The 22166-nt window shown below is 43.6% G+C and overlaps 1 protein-coding gene across 5 annotated transcripts; it reads left to right on the top strand.

Moving 5' to 3' along the window:
* Window positions 1–9167: 9167 nt before the first annotated feature.
* On the top strand, window positions 9168–21062 carry PRSS23 (serine protease 23). 5 transcript variants are annotated; one of them, XM_073336651.2, is made up of 4 exons: window positions 9168–9593; window positions 13843–14079; window positions 15844–16002; window positions 17706–21062. In XM_073336651.2, exon 4 carries the CDS (start codon window positions 17719–17721, stop codon window positions 18835–18837), a length of 1119 nt encoding a protein of 372 aa, XP_073192752.1. In that variant the 5' UTR covers window positions 9168–9593; window positions 13843–14079; window positions 15844–16002; window positions 17706–17718; the 3' UTR covers window positions 18838–21062. The 5 variants fall into 5 exon arrangements, with proteins under 5 accessions (XP_073192752.1, XP_073192756.1, XP_073192746.1 ...); XM_073336655.2 differs by lacking the exons at window positions 13843–14079; window positions 15844–16002 and adding an exon at window positions 11650–11702; XM_073336645.2 differs by lacking the exon at window positions 13843–14079.
* Window positions 21063–22166: the final 1104 nt, after the last annotated feature.

The following is a 22166-nucleotide window of genomic DNA, read 5'->3' on the forward strand; positions in this document are numbered from 1 at the left end:
GCTGATGTACAGGGTCTATGAAACTGGTTGAGGAGTTCTTATTCCATCCAGTAGAGGACATTGGTACATATACACATGGGACAGTGTCTTTACTGGTATGAAATGAGCTGCTTAACACTGTATCTGAAACAAAACCAGGTGTAGGATTAAGACTGCTGGAGTCAAAATGCTTTTCCACATGAAATACGTTCTGTACATGTTGGCTGGGTTTTATTGTGCTTACAAAATGGAATGTTACCTATTATGTTTTCTATGTGGTTGCAGTTCACTTTGCTGATGATTTTAAGAGGTTTACCTAAGGCTCTAGCTGTCTTAAGATGACAGCATTGTTGTTCATCAGCATGTTCTTGCCTGCTGAGAGGAGTGCACAGTCTAATTCCTTATTGCTGTAGTGAGAGGGTTAGCTGCAAACAGGTTTAAATCCTCCCTTTTGTGTAAGGAAGAGGTCAGACCTATGGCTCCTTAGGCCTCTCCCTATTTAACTGAATCATTCCCTACTGTTGACAGGACTGCTAGCAAGATGGAACAGCCAGAGGACTTGGGCCCTTATTCTCAGTATTTAGGTCCCTGCATCCTGAGAGTTAGGTGCCTAAACACTTAGAAGAACTGGGAGCCAAAGCACAGATCCTCAAACCACTGTAGAAATTTAAGGACCAGCTTCCAGGGGTTTCAGTCCCAATGGGTTTGGGGTCTCATGGGAATAACATCTTGGTTCTTATTACCACTAACAAATTCCTTCCCCCAGCCAGCATCATCTCCACAACCTTGTAAAGCTGTGGAAAGGGAATTCATACTGATCAGGGTAGCAAAATTTTACATTGCAATCACTCTTAGATACTTATATGGCTCCTATTCCCATAGTATCTGAGTGCTGGACAATCTTCAATATACTTAACCTCACAACACCTATATGAGATATGAAAGCATTATCTTCATTTTACCAGATTGGGTACCAAGGCAGAGATGCCAAGGAACTTGCCCAAGGACACACCATGAGTCAGTGGCAAAGATGACAATAGAACACAGGTCTCCCAAGTTGCAGGCTAGTTCCCTAATCTCTGTAACACCTATCCTCAAATTCTGCTGCTTCAAAAGGGCTATCTTTGGGCTCCTCCCCTCTCTGCTTCCATTGGAACCTCCAAACCCCTGTTTGCAGGGGGTTCTGGCAGATCAGAGGGAGAGGAATATTGCTTCCACTCCACCAACACCCCTCTGGCCTATTCCTGACTGTATTGGATCTCCACCACAATAAAAGATAGGAGGAATCATCTGAGCCATAGTCCTCCATATGACTCTTTTCATGCTCTTCCCCCAGGCCCCACTGCTGGGTTTGAAATATCTACTGTAACTCTAAATAAAGTAGCAGCGGCCACCATTTGATGATCACTTCAGGCTTGAAGTCAATGACAGTCTATTGACTTCAGTGGAATTTGGATCAGGTGCAGAATGCCAGATTTCTTCACTTCCATCTCAGAATAGATGATTCCTTCAGCCAAGAGAAATTATCTCCAGATAATGCAGTCCATCAGGGTCCCAGCTTGAGGCTGTCTCATTTGCCACTTGTTCATGAGCTGATGACATATATTAGCGGGTGTGTTATCACTTGATAACGCTGCACTGTTAATATACTTTCACCATTTTTTTGTTGCTACTCCTCACTGTTTGCCTACAGAATGGCTTACAGTAACTCAGAGTTCAGAAGTCAAGATTTTTTTATGCAGGGGTAGTCTGATTTCACAAGACCCTAGGAGCTCGTTTCCTAGGAAATACATGTATGAATAAACTGCAACTACAATGCCTCTAATTTTAACTTAATATCTAAAGGAGGAAAAAAGACCAATGCTGTTACCATACTGCTCCCTTCATCTCCTTTTCCTATTTTCCTTCAGATACTATGGTGATAAAAGCATATGAATATCTAGATAGGCAAGGTCTTTGTAGCAAGATGCAACTCACCGGTGTGGCGCCTCCCACTGGTCACCCTGGCAGTTAGCCCTCCAGAGCACCCTCTGCAGGCCAGTGTCCCGATTGCCTCAGGCCCCTTTGTCCCTCCTGGACCCCAGTGCCCCTCTACATCAGGGTTCTGCCCCCTGTAATACCCCCACAGTCTGGATCTCTCCTTCCCAGGGAATCCCCACCTTGCCTTAGCAGCTACTGCCAGTCATCATCTAACCCCTGCTCACTGGGGCAGGTGGCAGTCTGTAAACCAATAATCAGCAAGGGGGTTGGACCAGCTGCCTCTGCCTATTCCCAGGCTGCACCTCTATAGCCCCAGCACCTTTCCTGGCCTTTAGCAAGGCCTACAGCCTGGGGTTTTTCCCAGGCTGGAGTGCCCCAGCTCCTCAGCCCTAGCCCCACTTAAGGTACCTTGCTCAGCTTCTAAACAGCCAGGTCCTTCTCTCCCAGCTCCCGGTTCACTGGCCTTTTATAGGGCCAGCTGTGGCCTGATTGGGGCATGGCCCCAACTGTGGCTGCCTTCCCAATCAGCCTAGCCTTTTCTCGCAGCCCCAGCCCTCTCCCAGCCCTCTCTTTTCAGGGCTGGAGTGGGGTGACTACCCAGCTACAGCCTTACTCTCACTTCAAGCCCCTTTACACTTCAAGAGTGGCATAATGTGGCTTCAGTGTAAATGAGAATCAGGCCCATGATCTTTGCACTTTCTCTAGTGCTGCCCCCTGCTTTGGACCAGGCTCTCTTGATTTTGTCCATCTGGCGCCCTCTCTCTTCTTTTCATAGAATCATAGAATATCAGGGTTGGAAGGGACCTCAGGAGGTCATCTAGTCCAGCCCCCTGCTCAAAGCAGGATCAATCCCCAATTTTTGCCCCAGATCCCTAAATGGCCCCCTCAAGGATTGAACTCACAACCCTGGGGTTAGCAGGCCAATGCTCAAACCACTGTTAAATCCTCATTCAAAATCTATCACCCTCCCTTCTCAGTGTCAGGACCGAGATATGGATTGTCTGACCTGTTCGTTAGAGCCAGAGCCCAGCCTCATGGTTCGAGGCAGAGGACACAAGCCAAAGCAGGAGTCAGAAACCAGGAGTTAAGTCAAGAGCCAGAGCTGGAGTTAATAACCAGAGCCAGAGCCAGAAGCCAATAACCAGAACCAATGTCAGAGCCAGAGTCAGAAGCCAGGCAAGGGAGCTGGGTTTAGGGGACTGGCTCAGGACCAGAACAGGGCAGGATCAGATTGGAGCAATACAGGAACAAGGCAAGCACAGAAGTGATTGCAATTGCAAACATAAGCATTGAGCAGCCAGCAACCTACTGCTGATTAACCTGTCTGAAGGCTGTACCAACTAGCCCAGGGATCAGCTGAGGGAACTCCACCCCAGGGCTCCTGATGCTGAGCACCACAAAACAGTAATACGTTTCTCCTTACAACATCCCTATTAGGTCAGGAAGTGCTGCTACCCACATTTTACACATAGGGAACTGAGGCATCAACAGACCAAGTTACTTGTCCAAGATCTCACAGGGAGCAGAACCAGGATCTAAACCCAGAACTCCCAGATCCCTCCATCCATCTCTTCAAGCAACTCCTGCTCCCTTCTTTTCATCACTAATGATCTCCACCTTCAGCCCCTCTCTTTTTTTTTGAATAGCTGTAGTGTTTTGTGATTGTTTTGTTTGTCTTAGTTTACAAATTCTCTGGAGCAGGAAATGCGTCTTAATCTATTTGTAAAGCTGTGTGAATTTATGGTTCAATGTAAGCGTTTATTAAAAACAATTAAAAAGCTAAAATTTAGGAGGATTTTATTCAAAAATGTCTGGCGTTGACAGCTATGGGAACCAATTGCCTCAAAATCAATTTTAATTTAAAGTTACCTTACCACAGCACTTTATTTGTGGCTTCACCCCTCTGGAAGAGTCTTACAGACTCTATTGAGAGTGGTTTAAGTCCCTACTCATATGATCTGTCTGTCTATATCTATCAATCTTAAGTTTTGCTATGACACCTGTCAACCTAATATCTAAGTGCTACTCTAGGATGGTGCCAGTTTTGGCTCTTGTCTGGAGATGAAGTAATCCCTCTAAAGTTATTCATAATCCGGTCTTTCCTCTTGCTTTTGTTCGTGGTAGTTGACAGAGAGAAAGTCGGGATAGAAAGGGAAAGAGCTGAAAGGGGAAGATGAAAAAGTGAGACAATCTGGATAATATTCATTCCCTCTTCCTGCTGGCTAAACAGCAGCTGTGGCCCTTGATATGCCATGGTGATGATAGATGGACTAGATGAGCTCCAGACAAGAGAAATGAGATTTGGGGAGCAGCTGGGTGGAATGCTGAGGACTGAAGGTTCCATGGCAGTTGGGAATGACAGTTTGTGCTTCGTATGCAGTCTTGTTGTAGCTCTGTTGGTCTCAGGCTATTAGAGATTGTGGTGCACTGGATGAGGTACACCACATGTTGCAATAGGCATGTGTGGGACCCAGGGATCTTGAAAGGTGTGTTGTGGGGAGTATTGATCACAGTAGCCGTGGAGATATGTCTGCAAGTTTTGCAGCTGTTGTTCTGCTGCTTTGAGTTGGTGTGTCCTGGTTTGTGGGATGATGAGCTTGGAGAGGCTGGGGGGTTGTTTGAAGGTGTACCTCATCCAGTGCACTAACTTCCCTAATAACAACCATGTGGGTGAAACCAGACAATCACTGTGCTCTCAAATGACTTCACACAGAAAAATGATAAAAGACAAAAACACCATATCACCTGTGGGTAAACACTTTTCACAAAGTGATAACTCTATAACTGACCTATCAGTCCTTGTCCTCAAAGGAAACCTGCACAACGCTTTCAAAAGACAAGCCTGAGAACTTAAATTTGTAACTTTGCTAGATATATGAGTTATCACTTAAATCATGGACTGAACAGAGACACTGGATTTATGGCTTATTACAACAATACGTAACTCATAACACCCATTGTTTCATGTTCTCTGTGTATATAAAATCTCCCCACTGTATTTTCCACTACATGCATCCGACGAAGTGAGCTGTAGCTCACGAAAGCTTATGCTCAGATAAATTTGTTAGTCTCTAAGGTGCCACAAGTACTCCTTTTCTTTTTGCGGATACAGACTAACACGGCTGCTACTCTGTAACCTCCCTGTTTTGTCCTACGACTATGGGGTATAAATAGGCCACTTCACCTTAGGATATGTGCTAACTACTTATGCTAAACAATCTGTTCCATCTTGTATTTAGCAGTGACACTTTGAGTGAGTCCTGGTCTACACTACAGAGTTAGGTCGACCTAACTCTGTAAGCGTCTACACTAAAATGTAGCTCCCATCGATATAACTTGCCCACTACACCGACTTAATAGCTCACCTCCATGAGAGGTGTAGCACTTAGGTCGAAGTAGGCATTGCATTGCTTACATCAACTATTGCTGCCTTTTAGAAGCCGTCCCCCCACAGTGCCCCACACTGACAGTCAAATCAGTGCAAGCGCTCCTGGTGAGGATGTGCACCGCCGACACAAGGAGCATAGTCTGGACATGCAAAAGCAATTTAATTACTCCAATGGCTGTACACAGATGTAACTTAGGCCAACTTAATTTTGTAGTGTAGACTTGCCCTTAGTTTCCCAGACCTGAAGAAGAGTTCTGTGTAAGCTCAAAAACTTGTTTCTCTCACCAGCAGATGGTCCAATAAAAGATATTACCTCATCCACCTTGTCTATCTAAGTTTGTGCTTCGTCAAAAGAGGAAGAGGACCTCAAAAATCACAAAATCTGATTTTGTGTTCTGAGCTCCTACACTTGGAGAAGACCATAGTGAGATATGGTCCCCAGAAGAGGGAGTCTTGTTGATCGACTGCTGACTGGGAGCAGTGCACCTGCTGGCAGGTCAGTGGAACTCAAGAACCTTATCAGAAAATTGTTGCAGCGTCCGGTGCCACAGGATCCACTGTCACAAGATTTTGCCTCCTCCCAAGACAGCTGAATATACTTCTCCATCCATGCAGAATAGCAAAAGCTTTTTTTCCTTCCTCACTGAGTCTGCTGCCAAGAACCCTACAGCAGTGGGACTTCATATCTTTAATTAGGGAACATATGTTTCAGGGCAATGGGAGTTTGAGCTTTATAGTCAGTCACAAGGCCCAGAAAAGATTTGAAGCCCTGTTGAACTCTCCCCAGGAAGGGATGGTGACTAGTTTATCATCAGTATCACTCGGGAGGACCATATCCTGGTTCTACTTGTTAACCCTTGTCAAAAGGTGAGCTGACTAGTGATACTTCTGGGGTTTGCTAATCATTGCACAATGTGCAATCTCAGTTTCCCTCGGAGCTAGCAGTGGCTGACTTAGTACCAACTGCACCTCCCTGTTTACCTTTTAGTGCCAGCCAGTACATTAACTTACGTTTTTGCTGGAGCTGCTTAGTGGAATCTTTGGAAATCAATATGTGACGCTGTAATTAGCCATTTTAGGGAAGCAAGGATATGTGCTGAAGCCAAACTGCGTGATGTAATGCACAATTAATATGTATTTCTAACTGTGTTGTCCCCCTTGCTCTTTCCAACCTTCACTTTAAAATCCTTTTGTGAAACCAAATAGGTCATTCTCATCGGCTGACAGGGCACCTAGAATCTGGGATTGGTGTTTTTTTAATAATACAAAATCAAAATAAATTAAAGCAAAAAGTATCTGTATATTCCTTGAACTGAAGTTCCAGCACCATCTCAGCTTCTAAGACTATCCACGTGGAAAAGCAATCTATGGCTTATTTAGTACAGTTTTCTCTGCATTTCAAGCTTTACCAGTTCTTTGTAAAGTTAGGATGGGAGAGAAGGCTCGAGTCAGCACACAAATTGATTCCTGAAGAATTTATACTTATTGCTAATGGAAATCAGCAGGGAATTCTGGCAAAAACTACAGGGATTTTCCCCGCAAATCTGCAGGATTTTTGCATCTGTGTTTGTATCTTGGCTTTTCTTCTTCTTGGCTCTTCTTTTCTTTTCCTGCCAGATATCATTATATAGATTCAACAAAGATGGGCAATTAAAAATAAGTATAGACATAATATATCATACAAATAATTAGAATCATATATTTGCATGATGTGGCAATAGCTGTGTGATACACTGCAGAGCTGTGTGACAAAATGCATTTGGACTCATCCTACAAACATGCCTGTGAGCAAATTAACGCACGTGAAGAGCCCCACTGATATTACTACTTCGGTGTGTAAGGTTACACATGTGGGAAAGCATTCAACAGTCAGAACAGGGGTTGGTAAATTGTGGCCCCCAGGCCACAGCCAGCCGTCAGCTCCCGCCACAGAGCGGGGTCGGGGGTTTACCCTGCTCCGGCGCTCCAGTCAGGGAGCGGGGTTGGGGGCTTGACCCACTCCGTGTGGCTCCCAGGAAGCAGCTGGTATGACCCGCTCCGGCTCCTATGTAGTACAAGGAGGCATGGCCAGGTGGCTCTGAGCACAGCCCTGCCTGCAGGCTCCGCCCCCGCAGCTCCTATTGGCCATGGTTTCTACGGGGTAGCACACAGAGCCGCCTGGCCGCTCCTCGGCGCCGCAGGAGGGACATGCTTTCGGGAGCTACTTGCGGTAAGCACCGCCTGGAGCCTGCACCCCTAAGCGCCACCCACCCTGTTCCCCAATCCCCTGCCACAGCCCTGTTCCCCTTTCTGCCCTCTGAACCCCCCAATCCCAGCCCAGAGCCCCCTCTTGTACCCCAAGCCTCTCATCCCCAGCCCCACCCCTGAGCCCGCACCCCAGCCAGAGCCCTCACACACCCCCCGGTGCCCCAACAGCCTGCCCCATCCCTGATCCCTCTCCTGCCCTCTGAACCCATTGGTCCCAGCCTCGAGCCTCCTCCTGCATCCCAAAACCCTCATCCCCAGCCCCACCTCAGAGCCGACACCGCCAGCCAGAGCCCTCAGACCCCCCCCATACCCCAACCCCCTGCCCTAATCCCCCCCACCGCCCTCCAAATCCCTCGGTCCCAGCCTGGAGCCCCCTCCTGTACCCCAAACCTCTCGTCCCCAACCCAGAGCCCTCACCCCCCCTCCCGCACCCTGAACTCCTCATTTCTGGCCCCACCCCAGAGCCCACACCCCCAGCCAGAGCCCTCACCCCCTCCCCTACACCTCTACCCCCCAATTTTGTGAGCATTCATGGCCTGCCATACAATTTCCATACCCCGATGTGGCTCTCAGGCCAAAAAGTTTGCCCACCGCTGAGTCAGAACCTTCCTTATTCAACGGAATAAGTAAAATTTGTACAGAGGAGAAATCCTGGTCCAATGAAGGCAGTGGCAAACTCCCACTGACATCACTGGGATCAGGATTTTGCCCATAAAATTCATACTTACACCTTAAGGTCTGGTCCCACAGCCTTTATCAGCGTGAGTACCTGCCCATCCTGCCTTTACTTTGAATTGACCAGCAGACTCCTGCTCGGTAAGAAGTTAAGACCTATAAATATCATTTGTAACATCCCTTTATTAAGCAATAATGTAACAACTGTACACTAACAGCCGCGAACACTGCAGCCTCCCTATTGCAAGTTGTGCTTTAGGCCATAACTGCAGAATTCAGTGGGCTACAGTATGGTGTGAAATTCCCAGAGTGCGGTAGTTAGGGGGAGTCAGCTGTTTCCCCGTCTATTTTATGCATCTGATTAAGATCATAAAGTTCTCAGGGAAGGATCCCTGCCTTTTTAGGTGTCAGTCAAAGCTCTGCGTCTTCACCCAGGGCAGTGACAAGCTCAGTATTAACGCCACCATGGGTGGGGTAGGTGGCACCTTGTAAACCCGCCCGCACTGAGCTCCAAGGGCTTTGTGAGCCAGTTTTCAAACGGCGAAACCAGCGCAGGAAAATAACGCGAAGCAGATTAGGCACTGGCCGTTCCCTGGGGCTGGAAAGGAACTGCAGGCAGCCCCGAGGATTTTTGGAGGGGGGGTGGGCAGAGGATCTTTGCCACACAAATCCCCGCTTGGAAACGGGGGGGCCACACCTTGCGCCTTTGCAATTCTCCCCACGGTAAGGCGTAAGGGTGCAGGGAGGCGGAGAGGCGGCCGCTGGCTCCTCTTTGTGCCGCGAGTGCGCACAGAAGGGGAGGGGGCGGTGGGCCCGGAGTGGGGGTGCTGCGCGGGGGGAAGGGCAGTGGATCTGCAGCACCAGGCCAGCCTCCTGCTAGCTCCAGCAATCCGGAGTGCGGGTGGGTTGGGTCTCATGGCGCCTGCGCTGCGGAGGCGCCAGTTGCTCTTTGCAGGAAAGTTTTGGTAGCAGCAGCGGGAGCCGGAGGGCTCGAGGGTGACACCTGCAAGGAGGACTGAGCTGCCTCTTCCAGCCCCCCCCCCCATCCCCTTCCCGCTCCCCTTGGAAGCTTTCTAGCCAATGCAGGGGAGCTGTGCACTGGGCATCGCAAGGGAAATGCAACTGGAAACCCCAACGTGTGTGTAGCAACCTGAGCATTTCACTGAGGGGGTGATAGGAGGAGGCAGGTCTGAGTCAGCGAGAGATTCCATCAGAAGGCAGCAGAGCAGCCTGGAGTTATGGGACCAGACCCTTCACCTGCCTGATCTTGCTCAGAAGGGCACTTAGCTGTAAACCGTGACTGAGCCTTGCATGTGAGGAGGTGGTAAGTACGTAAAGCGATCCTGGACATTATGGTTTTAGAAGGGAGTGCAAGTGTAAATAGACCTGGCTGGCATATGCTCTGCACAAAAGGAGACAATTCTTTCTGGGGCTTGGGATGCTGACTTTTTTTAAGGGGGAGTCGTTGGGTCTATAACTTTTGCAAGCTGTAAACAGTCTGCTACCAAAAAAAAAAAAAAAAAAAAACCAAACAAATTCCTTCAGCAAATCACTGATCCATGGATCAGTATTAGCCAGGGGGTGGACAAAGGGTATTGGGATGAGGATAACCAAGCTGCCTAGATAAGATGTGTTAAAAGTATTACTAGCTGTCTCTTTATTCGGTTAAAATAGTTTTTGTGCTGAGAAAGATACAAGTACAAAATCTTACCGAGATCTAATCATCAGACATAGTTGATACGGACAAAGTAGAAAAGTCATTTCAGGCTAGAAGTTGTGGAATCCAAAGTCAATATCACATTTCCTAATTGAGAGATAGTCTTGGGACCTTTGGCCCTGTGCAGTTTATTTATTTATTTAGGAAATGAAATCTTTGGCATTAGCTATCAGAAAGAAACTAGCCAATAAATTAAATAGAATCCAGAGAATTATTTCATGACCGCTGTCTTTCCTCCATGAGTTTGCCTGCCTTCAGTTTCGTTCACACATTTTTAGGAAGCATAAGGCAATTTCTCTGGGTGGAAATTAATGTTTAACTCTTAGCTACATGAATGTGAACACACCCTGGCCAACCTTCCTCCCCCCAGAAAATATATCTAGCAAACAAAAAGTAGAATAATGTTTCTTCTTGGATTCTGATTGTGAACTGAAATCACCTAACTCCTGAAACTATAGTATCGGCATTTGTTGGATGCAAACACTTCTTTTTCAAGCTATAATCATTCATCAATAGTTGTTAATTTTTAAATAGAAGAAAAAACATGCCTAGTAGAACTGACACTGTGCAAATTACATCATTTTGAAGTACAAACAGGGACTGGCAGAGCATCTTATGAGAAAATAGCTGATAAAAATCATGTTTGCTTTATTTCACACTGGGTGACACCCAGGAGACATTCACAATAGCCAGCAGCTGGAGCAAGTTCTCCTAGGTAAGGAGTTGTGGTGCTGAGCTCTGCACTGAATGGCTGCAGGTCTATTGATAATCCATTTTTGTTAAAGAAAGATATTAAATTACCTGTATTTTAGGCTATTGCTACAATTGGGGACATTCAGTCTTGTTCCTAGGGTGGGTGATAGATAGCTCAAGTGGAGATCTGCTTTGCAATGTCCCATAGGGCAGTGGCTCTCAACCTTTCCAGAGTACTGTACCTTTTGCAGGAGTCTGATTTGTCTTGCGCACCCCCAGATTTCACCTCACTTAAAAACTATTTGCTTACAAAATCAGACATAAAAATACATAGCACACTAGTACTGAAAAGTTGCTTACTTTCTTATTTTTGCCATATAATTATAAAATAAATCAACTAGAATATAAATAATGTACTCTCATTTCAGTGTATAGTATATAGAGCATTGTATGAACTTTTAGTTTGAACTGATTGGCTAGTGCTCTTTATGTAGCCTGTTGTAAAACTAAGCAAATATTTAGATGAGCTGATGTGCCCCCTGGAAGACCTCTGTGTACCCCCACGGGTACATCTATCCCTGGTTGAGAACCACTGCCATAGGGAACAGTGTTTGGGCAACTACAGTAACTCCTGTCACATTACATTACAGTGTGTATGGCTCAGGTTGGTTGATATCAGTGACCATGTGTATCATCACTTACAATTTGCTAATTTAGAGAATGGTCCATGATCTGTGGTCCTGTGTAATGAAAACCAAAACTATTTTATAGCAAGGGGAAAAAATGGATGGGGGTGGGTGGGGAGGCAGCCAGAAAAATCTTCTAAAGAAATTGAACTAATTGGTAAAAATATAAATATGGTTCTATTTCTTTTTTTGTGTCACTCTAGTACATGTGCCAAAATGCCCTCTGTGTCTACTGTATATGTTGGCAGATACCTCTGATTTGATAGTATTGAAATCTGTTTCAGGTTTTCCAGCACATCTCTTCTTATAATCTTCAAACTAGTGGAGAAGGGACAGAGTGAGTGAAACTTTACTCAGCCACTGGCCTCACTGTTCAGTGTCACTGACAGACTAATGTATATGTGTTATGTTTTAATTGCACTGAGAGCTTTGGTAGCTCTTAAACTGATGCTCGGTTAGTTCTGTGTTTTAACAAGTTTCATGACTCAGAAAAGCAGCTGAGGTATTTTGGCACAGTTGTAACAGTAATTTGGTTCATTTCTGTCATTTGGATTGAGGTAGGTTTTGGTTGGTTTTTTTGTCACAGCCCTATGGAAAAACTTTCTTCATTTCAAAATGTAGTGGAGACTAGTCTGGTCATAGGATTTCACACTGTACATTCCAGGATTTATTTTCATTTTACAGTCTATTACGAGTACCACCCCTGAATGCTGAACTCTTTCAAAAATGTACTTGCTTATTAGAAGATGATTCATGTACACTCCGAACAAGGCAGTTCTCTTTCACCAGCATTTTCTTAAGGCATGACTGTCTGTTGCAGACAGGAAAATGTGTCTGCAAGCGTTCTAGTAGCATGGGGAGCCCCAGAGTAGCTGTCAGTGTTTCCATTCCCAAAGCAATTGTAATGCCATTATCACACCTGACCATGTACAAAACACTTTCTGGAGGTTCCTATCCTGCATAGCAGAGCAATATTTTGTATTGAGTAAAAGAGTGTTCAGCGCTTCTGACATAATTCACGAAAGTGTTATTGTAGCCATGTTGGTCCCAGGATAAGAAAGAGACAAGGTAGGTGAGGTAATGTCTTTTATTGGACACTCTGGTTACCTTCTCCAGACCTGAGAAAGAACTTGAAAGCTTGTCCCTTCCACCAACAGAAGTTGGTCCAGTAAAAGATATTACATCACCTGCATTGTCTCTCTGAGAATTCAATAAAACAGAACAATAGTTTCTAAAGTATAAACAGTTGTACATTGCTGAACAGTATTCTCACCAATGAACTAAAAATATGTTACAATAATCAGTGGAAATGTGCTTCATTTCTTTTCCATTTTATCTTGTTTTCTGACATCTTTGAGCAAGACTTGCAAAATCATCATTATTTGAATCTAGTTCAAGGGTAATATGGCACAGAAATGTCCTGCCTACTATTTATTTTCTTTAAAACTAGAAATGAAGGGGTAAATACTAGGTTCCCTTGGAATAAATTTGGCATGGTGCCTAATTTTGGTTTCAGAATTAGGGAACATCCACTCGCTTTCAAAAATAAACTCACGTTTCCCTCAGATAACTTTTTGAGATGATTCCCCCATATGGAAAGAAATGACATGCAGTGGTTTGCATCCCGTGATAAATTGTACAAAATTTGTTCTACATACTGTACATCAGAATAAGCTTGTATAGATATATGCCTACCTGAGTTTCTTAGGTTTTAACAGTGAAACAATAGTAATTTATTATCTGGATACATTACACAGACTGAAACAAATGTCCCACTCTGTAATCAGTTTTGGCTACTAATCTGACACCGAAGCTTTTAATTTTTTTTCTCTAGTGCCTTATTTAGGTTTCGATAAGAATTGAGATAACAGAATAGTAGCTGATGAAACGGCCTTTACATCCAAAAAACTCACAATGGGATCAGGCAGCACTAAAGACAGGGAAAAGTTACAGGAAGCTTTACACAAATGCATTAATTGCTGTAAAGCCCGCTTTAAAAAAGTTCATAGTAGGCACAGATGTGATTCATTCTTTTGAAACGTTTTCTGGGCACATGTACAGTTCCAAAACACTCATCTTCTTATTCTCCTCATTGGAAGGCTACCCTCTGCTGGCTGAAACTACATTTACACAGAGAAGGGGAAACTTTCAGCTTTGGGCAAATGATGGTCTACAGCAGTGGTTTTCAACCTGTGGTCCGCAGACCCTAGGAGCCCACAGACTATGTCTAAATTTCCAAAGGATTCTGTAACTCCATTTGAAATTTTTTAGGGGGCTGCAAATGAAAAAAGGTTGAAAACCACTGCATGAAACAGTTTCATTCTTCCCCTCCTGCCCACTCCTAAATAAACCAGCTAAGGGTGAGTGGCAGTCGTGTCACCAGGAGTGGCTTTATGTGACAAATTAATTAAAAAGGGATCTGATGTATATGTCTGAAACGTCATATGTCTTAAGGGATGATCTTCATGTTGCTCTAGAACTCTGGGAAAGACAGAGGACCAAAATGAAGCCTGTTACTGTGCAGTTCCAGTAATGGAATACGTTACCTTGTGAACTACCTAGCCAGAATGACATCTATACTCATGGTTCCCACATATGGTCCTCCCTATCACATCTATACTCCTAATGGTTCCCATATATGGTCCTCCCTATCACAAGTAAGGTTAGTTCTCAGCTGACTAATGCGAGAACATATGGTTTACAGAGCTGGAATGGTAAGATTTGTTTTTGTTAGTTTGTTATTCTGTACTTTTCCTCTCACTATTTATGCAACCAGTGCTCACTATGCCATCTTTCTGCCAATTTGCAGCTGTCTAAATCGGTAGATTTAGCAAGACCCAGCTGGTTTCCAATATTAATCCAACACTTTGCTGTCTAAATCATGAATGTGTGTAAGTTCAGGATGCAAGGCAGGAAAGGGAGCATGAGAAGTCAACATTTCTAGCTGAATAAATGAGCAGCCATTTCCCAGTCTTATGAGGTCTCTGATTTTGTGATTATTATTGATTTTCAAGGCTGGCTAAGATTTTCCAGATGTTCCAGAAGTGACTAATGATCCCGCACCCTTCAAAGGGTGGGAGCTCAACGCTTTCTGAAAATCAGGCACCTTTAAGGTGTCTGTTGTTTGGCATTCAAAAATCGAGACACCCAAAATCACTAGTTATTTCTGAAAATCATATAACCATTTCTGGGGCTAGGAACTGGGGCACTGTGTTCAGCCCCCATTCACCAAGTCCATAATCTACACGTTTTATCTGCTTTTTTAGTGGTGTGGCAGAAATCTAATTTGCTGTGAAACGCAGCTTATGTCCTGAATGTAAGAAGCCCATGCTAGGTCAGACCAATGGTCAGTCTAGCCCAGTATCCTGTCTTCCGACAGTGGCCAGTGCCGTATACTTCAGGGGGAATGAACAGAACAGGGCAATTATTAAGTGGTCCATTCCCTGTTGTCCAGTCCCAGCTTCTGCCACTCAGAGGTTTAGTTGTGTCCCTGACCATTTTGCCTAATAGCCATTGATGGACCTTTCCTCAATGAACTTATCTAATTCTTTTTTGAACACAGTTATACTTTTGGCTTTCGCAACATTCTCTGGAAATGAACCCCACAGGTTTACTGTGGGTTGTGTGAAGAAGTACTTCCTTATGTTTGTTTTAAACTTGCTGCCTCTTAGTTTCATTGGGTGGCCCCTGGTTCTTGTGTTATGTGAAGGGGTAAATAACACTTCCCTAGTCACTTTTTCCACACCATTCACGATTTTATAGACCTCAATCATATCTCCTCTGAGTTGTCTCTTTTCTAAACTGAACAGTCCCAGTCTTTTTAATCTCTCCTCACATGGAAGTTGTTCCATCCCCCTAATAATTTTTGTTGCCCTTTTCTCAACCTTTTCCAATTCTAATATATATAGTTGAGATGGGGCAACCAGAACAGTACTCAGTATTCAAGGTGTGGGCACACCATGGATTCATGTAGTGGAATTATGAGATTTACTGTCTTAATATCTGTCCCTGGCCTAATAGCTTCTAACTTTCTGTTAGCTTTTTTGACTGCCTTTGCACATTGAGCAAATGTTTTCGAAGATCTATCCACAGTGACTCCTAGAGCTCTTTCTTGAGTGGTAACAGCTAATTTAGACCTTGTCATTTTGTAATATAGTTGGGATTTTATGTTTTCCAATGGGCATTACTTTGCACTTGCCAACATTGACTTTCATCTGCCATTTTATTGCCTAGTCACGGAGTTTAGTGAGGTCCTTTTGTAATTCTTCACACTCAGCTTTGGCTGTAACTGTCTTGAGTAATTTTGTATTGTCTGCAAACTTTGCCACCTCTCTGTTTACCCCCTTTTCCAGATCATTTATGAATATGTTGAATAGCACTGGTCCCTACACAGATCTTTGGGGGAACCCGTTATTTACCTCTCTGCATTGTAAAAACTGACCATTTATTCTTACTCTTTGTTTCTATCTTTTAACCAGTTACTGATCCATGAGAAGACCCTCCCTCTTATCCCATGACTTCTTACTTTGCTTAAGAGCCTTTGGTGAGGGACTTTCTGAAAGTCCAAATACATAATATCAACTGGAACACCCTTGTCCACATGCTTGTTGACCCCTTCAAAGAATTCTAATAAATTGGTGAGGCATGATTTCCCTTTACAAAAGCCATATTGACTCTTCCTTAATATATCATGTTCATTCTGAAAGATGCGTTTTGCCTACCTTTGTCTTAGCATTGATTACTACAAATGATGCTGACTGTAAAATTATCCAGAAGTAATATTTGAATCAGACACCTGTATTCTCTGCCAGACCATGGTTCCCGAAGGGCTCCCCAGTACACCTTAGGAACAGAGAACTGTTTTGTAAAGAGTTGGGGAGAGTTATTTTCTTTTTAGTTCGTAGACATCTTCTGCAACTGTTTGTTGTAGTTTATTCACTTGAAGCATTTCAGGAATGATCATGAAGCCATTATCAGTGTAACCAGCAGGGTTTCAATATACATAAGCTCAATATAATTGTGATGTTTTGTTTGTATAATCCTTGTTCAAGAGAAGTCCTGCCTGTCTTCTCCCACCGAGCACTATGGCTCCTGCAGTGATTCAGCTGTATGGCTAATTTTCAAATAAACTTCAGTTACACATTTTCTTTGTTCTCTGCTGCTTGAGACACTCTGCCTGTGGTTCATAAACACATTTACAGTCCCTCTGCGCTGTCAGAGGGTTGGTTTGCATTTCTAATTAATTTGATTTACTGTGGAATAAATCAATATGTTAGCTGAAAGTTCCTTCAGTACCTATAATCTTTTCTTCATTAGCTACCCTCACATAATAGCCAGACCTTCTCCATGCAAGCCTAAGGGGTAAAGTATGTTAAATAGACTAGAAACCCTCCTCTGTCTTAAACTGCAGGGGAAGCAAGCCTCTAATATACCAATGCTACAGAAACATGCCACCTGTGTATTTACTTCATCCATTTGATTAATTGTTAACCAAGATTATAAGCCCCTTGGAGCAGGAGCCCTCTATTTACTGCTTGTTTGTACAGTGCCTGGCACTGTGGGGTCCTGGTCTCAGTGAGGGCCTCTAGGGGTTACTGTAATATAAACAATAGATTATAAGTCAATTCATTGTAGCCTCTGAATGTAGGTATATACTAATAGCCTGGCATTTTGTTCTGCTCCTCTAAAGATGCTGAGTACCTGCAGTTCCCACTGATGTCAATGGGAGATGCTGGTGCTCAGTACCTCTGGAGAACCAGGAGGCTACCTATTTACAACTGTGCAGCCAAATTTAGATTTAGATTCCCGCTCTTGGCACCCAAATTTGAAAGTGTCAGCCTGAGGGGTTTGTTACAATGTCTGCATTGACCTAGCAGTCAGCCTAATATCCAGTAAAAGAAGAATTTGAAACAATTGGGACCATTAAAATTACTGGTTGGGAGCAGGGAACTCTTCTTAGGGGGCTTATGAAGTGGAGCCTGCGGGCTGCGTGATGTAGGCTGCCTGACATAAAACTGTACTATACCTACAATGCTACCAGTTTGCTAAGAACAGAAAGACAATCAGTTGATATCTCAGGACTGGCAGTAGACCACATAAATAATCCCAAGGTCAAGTGCAAACTTTAAATGAGCTACGATGTATTATACAGAACTTTTCCTTCCCCCAGTTACGAATCGCCTGATCCTGTGCACTGACTTCAATAGGATCAAGATTTACCCTTAAGTAGGGATAAAATTTCAGAACAATGCCAGGCATTTTGTTTGGCTAGCAAACTATTGCTTTGCAATGGTGAATGAATGTTTGCTTTAATAACCAGAGGATTCTTTTCTTTCCCCAGATTGGTGTTCAGCATGGCAGGTGTGCCAACTTTGATCCTCTTCCTGTGCACTGTTAAGGATGTTCTACCATCCAATTCCCGCTGGAAACCAACCTGGCCATCTTACAAAGTGCCAGTAATCCTGCCACAATCTACCCTTAATCTAGACAAACCACAATTTGATGCAGAAACCAAACTGGAGGTGGTATCCTCTTGTGGCCTAGAGTGCCACAAGCGCTCCCCGCTGCCGACGTATGAAGAAGTGAAGGACTACCTGTCCTATGAGACCTTGTATGCCAATGGTAGTCTTGTTGAAACTGAAGTAGGCATTTACATTATCAGCCGTGGCGGTGATGGGTCACAAAGCAGATCTCGAACAAAGAGGCAGATTTATGGCTACGACAGCAGGTTTAGCATTTTTGGCAAGGACTTCTTGTTGAATTACCCTTTCTCCACTTCGGTGAAGTTGTCCACAGGTTGTACAGGGACGCTGGTGGCAGAAAAGCACGTCCTTACCGCAGCTCACTGCATCCACGATGGCAAAAGTTACGTCAAAGGAGCCCAGAAACTGAGGGTGGGCTTCCTGAGGGCTAAAATGAAAGATGGTAGCAAAGGGGCTAATATCACGAGCTCAACAATGCCTGAAAAAATGAAATTCCAGTGGATCCGGGTGAAACGGACACACGTCCCTAAAGGATGGATCAAAGGAAATGCCAATGATATCGGCATGGATTATGACTATGCCCTGTTGGAGCTCAAGAAGCCGCACAAAAGAAAATTTATGAAGATAGGTGTGAGCCCACCAGCTAGACAGTTGCCTGGAGGGAGGATTCACTTCTCTGGCTATGACAATGATCGTCCGGGAAATCTGGTTTACCGTTTCTGTGATGTCAAAGATGAAACGTTTGACCTCTTATATCAGCAGTGTGATGCCCAGCCAGGGGCGAGCGGCTCTGGGGTGTATGTGAGGATGTGGAAGAGACAGCATCAGAAGTGGGAGCGTAAAATTATTGGGATATTTTCAGGGCATCAGTGGGTGGACATGAATGGTTCCCCACAGGATTTCAATGTGGCTGTTCGCATTACACCCCTCAAATATGCACAGATCTGTTACTGGATCAAAGGCAACTATCTTGACTGTAGGGATGGATAAAGACAATGAATCTTCCAGAAAGCACTTCATAGCCTTAATTACTTATCCAAGGAAAAGCCAAACTCCTATCATTACGAATGTGTGTGATTCTACTTTGAGATACCTGGACATAATTTATAAAATTACAAGCAGGCCACCTTGTTCTTTGGAAAGTGATTGTGTGACATAATTGCAGTTAGAAAATGTTAATTTGAGGAGGAAGAATAACTGCTGGGAGAGGAGAGCTCAGGTGGAATTGCTGACTTTGCAGTTCTAGCAGTTTAAGATTAACTTGGGGGTTGGTAGACAATGCAAAATCTGAAGGGTTTCCAAAGAGTTGTATGAAAGGAATGCTGTCGGGTACCTCACACCGGCTTTGTTTGTACCCTAAACACAGGATTGATGGAAATGTTTTCATCTGAAATTTTAAACAAAAATATTTCCATGATATTGGAGGTAAAAAGGGGTGTTTAACAACAACCCCCCACCTGCAGTGTTTGCCACCTAAATGTTGCAGTATTGTGCTAGTACATGAGAACCAGAGTGCAAGAGAGACTTCTTTAGGCTTACATTGTTGAAGATGAATGTCATGCAAATAACATAAAGGGTAAATAAATAGATGTGATTTTTCCAGTTTTAACTTTTGAGTGATTTGAGGCTTTATGAGTAACATAGGTAAGAAAATACTTTTTAAACATCTAGGCCATAATCATGCAAAGCCAGGCATGCATGGAATTTGAGTCACGCAAGCGGTGCTATTGAGTTCTGCTCACTTAAGTAGAGTTGTGCATGGGATTAAATTTTTAGCATTTGGGCCACAATTGTTAACATGACAGGGTCCTTATACATATATTGTATAGAAGGTGTATAGGGGGAAGAGAGTTGTTTCCTTTTGTGACTTATCTAGATCTTTAATCATGGAAAATTTCTAGCCGTCAGCATCCCCTCCAGCAATGCAAGCCCTTTGGGAGGGGAGAACCACCATCCTTAGTTTTCTTGGCTTCCTAAGTTGTAAGGCCTTAAAATAAATAGAAGGAGAGAGGATGATGTAGTTGTTTCTGCATTTTTCCTTCCATCCCTTGAATCTGTGCCCTTCTTCCCACAGATGGATGAGAAAGAAAGAAAAGATTTGTTAACTAGATTTCTATGTGTCTCTCTGCCATCCCACTTTGACAGTGTACCTTAACCCAGATCTTGACTTCTTATTTTTTCTTACAGCATTTGGGGCAGTTTTTTTTCAGAATTGCAAGTCATGAGCAGTTCTTGACACGCACAACTCACCAGTTCTGCAGCTGTAATAGAGCTAGTTGAAAGAGCCAAATTGTAGGACGTAGTCTGAAATATGGATAAAATGATGCACCAGTGTCTCTTGTAGACATTGATGCCTGTAATTTTACTGTAGCAAAATCATAATTCCAACAAAAACTACCTTTTTATGAGTTGAGAAAACCCAGCCAAATACTGTTGTGCAGCAAACAAAGTTGGTAAAACAAAGAACTTTCTACATATATTTCTCAGATGGATTTCACCACTGTATTTCAGTAACATTGCTAGGCTGGTGTCATGGCAGGCTGTCACCACTCTTTAAATAGGAAGGTGGACACTGTTTCAAATTCTAGTCTCCATTCCATCCATGCATCTCCCGCTAATTTCTGAAGCTCGTTGACTTATGCATTGCAGAGATATTACTGCAAAGTGCAGCGCTGTCTGGCAAAATGGCTGAGCTGAGCAAGATTGAGTCTAGGTAGGCTTTGTTCCTGAGCTTTATAGGAGAATTGTAATTCAGTTAAGCCTTATTTTTCTTTCACTTTACTAATTTTTGTGGTGTGGGAAAACACACTCCTGATGGTGCTTTATCTTTCTAGAGGCTTTCTGAAAGCCATTTTTGCTAGAGCAGCCTAAAGATGTTTTTGATAGCAGGTGCAGTGTTCAAGACTGTGGAACCCTTCCTTGCTGGGTGTTTGCACTCAGATACGTACAGTTACTAATGCTTTAAAAATATGAATAATCACCATATGTATTTGACAGACTTCTTCTGCCTTTTTTATTCTAGATTTACTTTATTTTGTGGCTGTTAGCTGGAGCACTTCTGTTTGAATGTATCACAGTGAATAAAGAAAAGTAATGGAATTTCAGTGCAGACACTCTTGTACTTGTACTTGTACCATACCTGGGTTTGTAACTTCAATCTCTTTTAGCTGTTACTTATTTGTAAAGGCATTCAAATACAAGCACAGTTGTATCAACATCCTCGATGCTGTTTCTTCATTTATTTCCTTTCAGCTTTCTTTCTTTCCTCCACAGTCATTGCAGATAATCAAATGTATTTCAGTAGAGATGATTATTTAACCCTACTGAAAGGCCTCTGGAAATGCTCGCCTGCATGTGATGGTTGCATTTCCAAATCAAGAGTCATAGGATCACCTTAGAGATGAAAATGACCTATTACAACACATAGTCAAACTCATTCTTAATGTAACTCCACTGCAGTAAAGGGAGGAATGTGGCCCAATGATTCCATCTCCTGCAAAAAGAAAAGGAGTACTTGTGGCACCTTAGAGACTAACCAATTTATTTGAGCATAAGCTTTCGTGAGCTACAGCTCACTTCATCGGATGCATACTGTGGAAAGTGTAGAAGATCTTTTTATATACACACAAAGCATGAAAAAATACCTCCTCCCACCCCACTCTCCTGCTGCTAATAGCTTATCTAAAGTGATCACTCTCCTTACAATGTGTATGATAATCAAGTTGGGTTATTTCCAGCACAAATCCAGGTTTTCTCACACACACACACACACCCCTGAGAAAACCTGGATTTGTGCTGGAAATGGCCCAACTTGATTATCATACACATTGTAAGGAGAGTGATCACTTTAGATAAGCTATTAGCCGCAGGAGAGTGGGGTGGGAGGAGGTATTTTTTCATGCTTTGTGTGTATATAAAAAGATCTTCTACACTTTCCACAGTATGCATCCGATGAAGTGAGCTGTAGCTCACGAAAGCTCATGCTCAAATAAATTGGTTAGTCTCTAAGGTGCCACAAGTACTCCTTTTCTTTTTGCGAATACAGATTAACACGGCTGTTAGTCTGAAACCGGTCATCTCCTGCAAGTGCAGGATATAGTCTCATGACAAAGAATATAATGGACCCGATTTTCCTACTCTTACGTTGGTGTAAATTGGAAATAACACCTTTGACAACAATAGTTACAGTGAGAGGAGAACAGGGGTCATTGAGTGAAAATATGGTGCATGCACTGAATCTTGTTTTTAGATGTGCAATTTTGAGAATTTAGTCCCTGATTCTTTGAAACACATAAGCACATGCTTACTTCCCATTAAAG

Source organism: Lepidochelys kempii, chromosome 1, assembly GCF_965140285.1.
Source record: "Lepidochelys kempii isolate rLepKem1 chromosome 1, rLepKem1.hap1, whole genome shotgun sequence".
NCBI classification, from domain to species: Eukaryota; Metazoa; Chordata; order Testudines; family Cheloniidae; genus Lepidochelys; species Lepidochelys kempii.